This window comes from Vicugna pacos, chromosome 3, assembly GCF_048564905.1.
Source record: "Vicugna pacos chromosome 3, VicPac4, whole genome shotgun sequence".
In the NCBI taxonomy this organism is placed as follows: domain Eukaryota; kingdom Metazoa; phylum Chordata; class Mammalia; order Artiodactyla; family Camelidae; genus Vicugna; species Vicugna pacos.
The window spans coordinates 15,132,869-15,139,195 of NC_132989.1; the positions used below are offsets into that span (position 1 = coordinate 15,132,869).

The window sequence follows — 6,327 nt, forward strand, 5'->3', positions numbered from 1 at the left end:
TGCCCAGCTGTCTTCCCAGCCAGCCTGAGAGCTCCCCCTTGTCTGTCATTCCTGTGCCTAGCCAAGAGCTGAGCAAAGGAACTCAGCAGGGTGACAGGTGCCATGGGGGGCACAAAGAGATGAAAGGCACAACTCTAGTTCGAGAATCTTACTGGGTCACAGGACTAATACACAAAGTGCTTGGTTGTGTAACACAGACGAAGAAAACCAGAAGAGAGAGAAAGCAGGACGAGCTGGGCTGGGGAGGCCTGCTAGAGGACAGCGCCATGCAGGAATGGTGGGTGAGGACTCTGCAGGCCAGGGGCACAGCCTGAGCAAAGTGAAGCCAACCCAAAGTCCTTCCGGATACAAGCCCCAAACCTTTCCAAGAAGCTTTCACAATCTTGGTCTGCTGAATTTCTGAACTTTGGCCTGAATGGGTAAAAGTTAAGTCTCCTAAACGCAAGTCCTCCCTCTATCTAACCCTGGATTAGCCATCAAAGACAAGTCTTTGAGATAAAGACAACAAATACTTTTTACTCACTCTCCCCACCCCTTCCAAAGAGGGAGATGGAGGACAGGAGGGTCAGGCAGGGTCTGGGGGGAAGAGAGGAAGTTGCAGGAACAACCAGACATCTCACATGCAAACAGTGCTCACCCCCACCACCAGGCCATTGGCTTCTCTTGCTAGCACCACCAGCCCCATTTGACAGATGGAGGAAAGGAGGCTCCGAGAGTTAAAATGGCTTGCTCCGGGGTCACCCAGCCAGAGAGTGGGGAAGGCGATTCCACTCAGGCCTTCTGACTCCAAGTCCAGTGCTATTTCGAGGTAACACACAGGACCTGGAGTCAGGAGCCCTGGGTGGCTCTGTCACCCACTGGCTGCGTGGTCCTGTACCAGCCGCTCAGCCCTCACAGCCTCTGTCCCCAACTGTAAAATGAGGAGGCAGGCGATGGCCCGCCCAGGTCCTCTTTTGGCTGGCTCTATGAGCCTTCTAGGGGCGGTTGCAAAGCTCCCCCTATCAATTACATTTCCCAAGTTGGGCCGGCAAAGATCATCAGAAGATCCTCTGCCTGTCACGTGGTTAAACAAAAAAAGCAAACGTCCCAGATTAACTTTCACTGCACCGCTTCTACTGATACCTGATTACCCAATTTTCTAGTTTCCTTGGGTAAAATACCCCTGCAGGGTAGGCCCGCTGGGCGGCTAAAGGGCAAAAAATTAATTATCGGTGAGCCAAAGAACACAGAAGATGGAGTTAAAATCTGGCGTAGGGTCCAAAACGGACAAGTTCTTGCTATGGGTCTCTGAACGAGTCTTTGGCTATTTCAGACCTCCTTCAGCAGCGTCTTAGTCGAGAGATTTGGAGATAACCGCAGACAAGTGCGAGTGCCGAGGGACAGAACTTTCCCAGGGGCAACTCTGCCCGTCCGCACCCAGTTCTCTAGTCCCTGGCTGTCGGCTGGGGGGCACTGGTGGGGCCGAGGCTGGGATCGGAGCAGACAAGGGCGCGGGGCGGATCGGAGCAGACATGGGCGCGGGGCGAGTGACGGCGCCCGGTGACCGCCGCGGGAGCTTCACTGCAGTTTCGTCAGAGGTAAAGGTACGCGCCCGGCGCGCGCGGCGTGTGCACACAAACACACATACCCGCGCGCGCAGACCGCTCATCACACACTCCCCGCGGCCTGGAGAAGCGTGATTACACGCCACCAGGCCATTCGGCCCCTGCCCGGAACCCACTCGAGAGCTCCCACCACCGACCACGAGGCCCCGCGGCTCCCTGACGCATGGACGTCTGCAGCGGGCGAGGGATGGCCTCCCGCGCGTGGCGGGCTTCCTCTCCGCGACACCCAGCCACGCCATGCCGTCCCAGCCGCCAGCCCGGACTCGCCACCCGGAGTCAGCCTGGTGCTGAATGTCTCCGCTGCTGCGTCCCCTCCAAGTCGCGTCTCACGGCAAGGAGTCAGCTTGCAAGCCTCTCCCCGCCCACCCGGTCCCATGACAGCTGCTGCCGCCCAAAGACAGGCAGATTATTACAAGAAGCAAAGTTTCCCTCTCTCCCCTCCCACATCCCGCCCCCCCCCCGGCTTCCCCCTCCCTTCCAGTGTTATGCAAAACAAGCCGGCACCGGCGCTCCGACTCCAGGTACCAAACCAGCCCCCGCGAGCCGCGCCCGGTTGCGCCCGGCGGCCCCTCTCGGCGCTCAGGCATGCGCCCGCATCCGGGGTCTCATTCTCCGCTCCGCCGCATCCTCAGCCGCCCGGCTACCCGCAGCGGGGCGCCAGTAGAAAAAGCCCTAACTATGGGGCCAAACTTTATGCTTGCAACAGGCATGGGGTGGGGAAAACCGGGGAGGAGGTGGGGGTCGCACATGCCTTGTGCAGGCATTTTTCCGTGCTGTTTATCCCAGCAGCACCCCCCATCCCGCCTCCAAGTCACCAGCTTCCTCGCCCCCACTCCCAGCACACCAGAACACCCTCTCCTGTCACGCGCGTGTCGCCGGTGGGGCTCCCAGACGCAGCCAAATCCCGGGACGCCGCCTCGCCTTCCCTTCCCCCAGCATAGCGCGCACCAGGGCCGCGCGCCGAAGGGGGACCTAGGCGCCCCCAAACAGTCCTTCCGCCCCCATCCTGCCGTGCTTTTCCCCCGGTGCTACGCCGGGTAGCGAAACCAGGAAGATTCTATCCCCGCCCGCCTGTCCACGTGCCCCGAAGACCCCTATACTCTCAGCGGGCAACTGGCAGGAAACTCCGCGCTGCGGGAGCCCTTCGGGAGCCTCGGGGGGCCAACAGCAGCGCGCGGGGGATCCGAGACTGGAGGACCAGGGGATTCCGCGGACGGGCGCAGGCGCCTGTGCCCGGGCCACAAGTCCACGTGAAAGTACGGCAGCAAGTGCCGGGAGCCTGAGGGCGCGCCTCCCGAACCCAGAACCAGCCTGAGGTTCCCTCACACCTTGGCGCGGCTCCACCTACCCGACAAGCGCGGAACCCCTCAGCTCTGCCGGCGGGGGGGGGTGGGGGGCGGACTTTAAGCAACCATGGCTAGACCCTCCCCAGCGGCCGTAGCTCTCCCAATGCTCCGGCTTGCGCGGGGGGACCTCCAGCTCCCTGTCGCCGTAACGACGAACATCGCAGGGTGCATGGAAGAGGGGCTCCGCAACCTGGAACCCCCGGTCCCCTCAATGCTCCTACCTCTGAATCCCGGCCTCCGCGACTGCGGCGGCAGCCCCCACAGCTCAGCACCCATGGCCCAGGCCCGCGGCCCCTGCTGGCCGTACCTGCGTGTCGGCGAGATAGTTGAGGAAGAAGGAGGAGAGCTCTTCGTCCAGCAGCGCGCCGCAGTCGTTCCCCGCCATCTTCCAGCCGCGGCTGCAGCGTGCGGCGGAGTCAGCGCCGAGCCCGCCGCGGGGGGGAGAGAGCGAGCGAGCGAGGGAGGCGGGAGGAGGGAGAGAGGCCGGCGGGAGGAGGGCGGAGCTCAGGCCCCGGCTGCCGCAGGGCCGCTGGCTGCGGGGGCGGGGCCGCGCAGCGGCCGCGCGAGCCGGGGGTCGCGCGCCCCCTTCCCTGCGCAACCTCTGGCGCCGCGATTTTCGCTCGCGGCCCCCAGCTCGGGAGGAAAGCGCCCGCAGCCAGGTGATGGTGCCCCAGCCAGCAGCCCGTTGCCTACGCAGCAATGCGGGCAGCCCCCCGCTCCTGCCAGAGCGAATCACGTTGTGTTAGCTCTGGGCGGGTCCTTAGAGACAACCTGCTTCTGCACAGCTGGGGAAACTGAGGCCCGAGAAGGCGGAGGCCCTCATTTGAAGCCACAGTGCAATTCAATACAGGACGACAAAGCCCAGATCTGATTGTGCTGGAGGCTTGAGTTTGTCTAGCCAGGCTGCAGGCCAGAGAGGGAGGGATACCACAGGTCAAAGCTGGAGAAATCAGGGAAGGCTCCTAGGAGGGGGTGGCATTTTAAAAAATCTTTTCCTTGTTAGGTGCATTGACTCATTCTAAGTTTATTCTCTCTCTCAAGTCTCCCCCTCACTCCCTAACCCCCCCCAAAAAAACCCTAAACTTAAATGATTTCTTTTACCATGGCCCACAATGCCTTGAAGTGACCAGCCTCCTGCCTGCTTCCCCAGGCCCACTGGCCTTCTCTCAGTTTTTTGGATGAACCATCTCACAGCAGGCTCTACACATGGAGTGCTGTCCAAACCAGCGGACATTCACCTAGTAAACCACATCTTCCCGGCATCCTTCCCCATTGCCCTTCAGATTGTCAACCCATTCCCTCTCCCCCAACTCCCACCATCCTGGACTCCTTTAGCTCTGCAGCCTTTCCTTTAAAACACTGGTAACAGTTGTCATTTTACATTAGTTTCAGTGAAGATTTGATCTTCAAGTCTCTTATTACTAGATTCTAAGACCCGTGAATGCAGGGCCTGAATCTGTTTTTGCACATGCTATGTCTCCAGTGCCAGGTGTATAGTAGGTGCTTGATAAATGTGTTAACTGAAAACCCCAGAGGATTTTGATCTCCCGTTGTCACCACCACACATTGTATAGATAAGGAAAGTATCCAGAGTCAGGGGTGCACATAGAGTGACTGCCAGAGCCAGAACCAGAACTCAGGCCTCCTGATGCCAATCTTGAACTCTGATCATCATGCCCTACTGTTTGCCAAGCAGGAGGTAAGGGCACCACCTGGATAAAGGCGGGAAGGTGGGAAGAATTAGACCTAATTTATTGGATCCTCCTGCCTTCTGCTCTCCTCCCACCTTGCACTCACAAGGGCTGCTCCACCCTGCTGGCCCTGCCTGGGCTCCCTCCCAGCCAGAGGAGGAAACAAGGAGAGTCCCCAGTACACCTGCTCAGACTTGAACACGAGAGCAAGACTTCCCTTCTCCAGCTTGAGGTTCCTCGAACTGCAGGGTGTGATTTCACTCTTTGGGCCTTAGACCAGTGCAATTTTAAGGAACAATGAATCCCAAGAGAGAGCCTACACGTGGCCTTGGACCATTAGCCTGGGAGTCAGGAGTCCTGGGTTTTGGTCCAGCCTGCCACATCTCATTCCCATGTTGGGCAACTCAGGAAGTTAAGAGCATGGGCCCTCTAGTCAGACTGCCTGGTTTTGAATACCTGCAAGTCATTTAGTCTCAGCCCTTGGTTTCCTCATGTACACAAATGAGGATCTTAGAATTTCTTATTTCACAGGGATGTTTTGATGATTGAGGAGATAATATATGTAAAGGGCTTGGTACAGTACCTGCCTTCATGGGGAATATGCTAACCTCTCTGCTTTTCTGTTTCCTCATTTGTAAAAATGGAGATAAAATATATGTCCCTTGAAGGCCCTGAACAATGTTACTTTCCTTTCTTCCAGCACTTACAGGCTGCTGGCTACCTTGAAATCCAATTGATCTGGATTGGAATCCTGGTGCTCACTAGCTTTGGGCCTTTGGTTATTTACTTAACCTCTCTGAGCTGCAGTTTCCTCCATGTTGGGATCTTGTGAAGACTGAATGAAACTGCATGTAAAGTAAATTGCTTGGCCCAGCACCCGGCAGAGAGGAAGAGCTTATTCTCACTCTTTCATTACCATCACCACAATCACCAATGTCATCACCGTTAGCACGGAGGATGTGAGCTCATCTAAGGCCCTGCTTTTCTGCTCTGCCCACAGACACCAGGGTCAGACCCCCATGGGACTCTGTTTCCAGAAGTGTCCCTACCAGATCCAGCCTGGCTTCTGATTGGTATTGTGCCCTCTTATAGCCCAGAGGCCATTCTTGGAAGGTCCCCAAGGCCAGCCATCTCCAGCCTTGGCCTGGCAGAGCTGCAGTGCCAGACGGGGCCTCCAGGGAAGGCCTCAACAGCACTCAGTCAAAGATTTTTGTCTTTAAAACTCTGGTGTTGATAGAAAAGCCACAAATTGTCCAGCTTTAGGGGGGTTCTCACTAATCCCCACGTCCTCAGAATGGGCTTCTGGCTAGCAAGAAACTCAAGTGAGAAGGCACCTCACCTGAGATATCTAGCCGCTTTTACAAAAGCACCTTATCCCAGGAATTCCTTTATCACAGGCCACCCACAGAGTCACAGCCTCATCACCTTCTCTGGTCCATAAAAGCCTTCAAGAAGCCTAATGGGCTTGATGACCTTGTACAATTAGCTTCCCCTCTCTGAGACTGTTACCCTACCTGTAAAAACAAGAGAGCCTCTACTGAACCCCCCAGCCTAGATATTATGGCAGTTTATAGGTATCAGCCAAAACTTAACAGGTTTTCTCTACTGCGTGTGTGCCAGATACCTGAGTTTATATCATCTCAGATTGTCTTCAATGACCCTGAGGAGTAGGCAATGTGATGTCCA

At 57.1% G+C, this 6,327-nt stretch overlaps 1 protein-coding gene across 1 annotated transcript in view; it reads right to left on the minus strand.

The window, feature by feature from the left end:
* The window catches only part of PPARGC1B (PPARG coactivator 1 beta), a 106,420-nt gene extending 103,044 nt beyond the window's left edge, over nt 1–3,376 (minus strand). Inside the window, exon 1 of the mRNA XM_015239346.3 lies at nt 3,258–3,376. Within this exon, the coding sequence (XP_015094832.3) occupies nt 3,258–3,335 (78 nt within the window). The 5' untranslated portion in view covers nt 3,336–3,376. The remainder of the gene's footprint in view (nt 1–3,257) is intronic.
* Nucleotides 3,377–6,327: the final 2,951 nt, after the last annotated feature.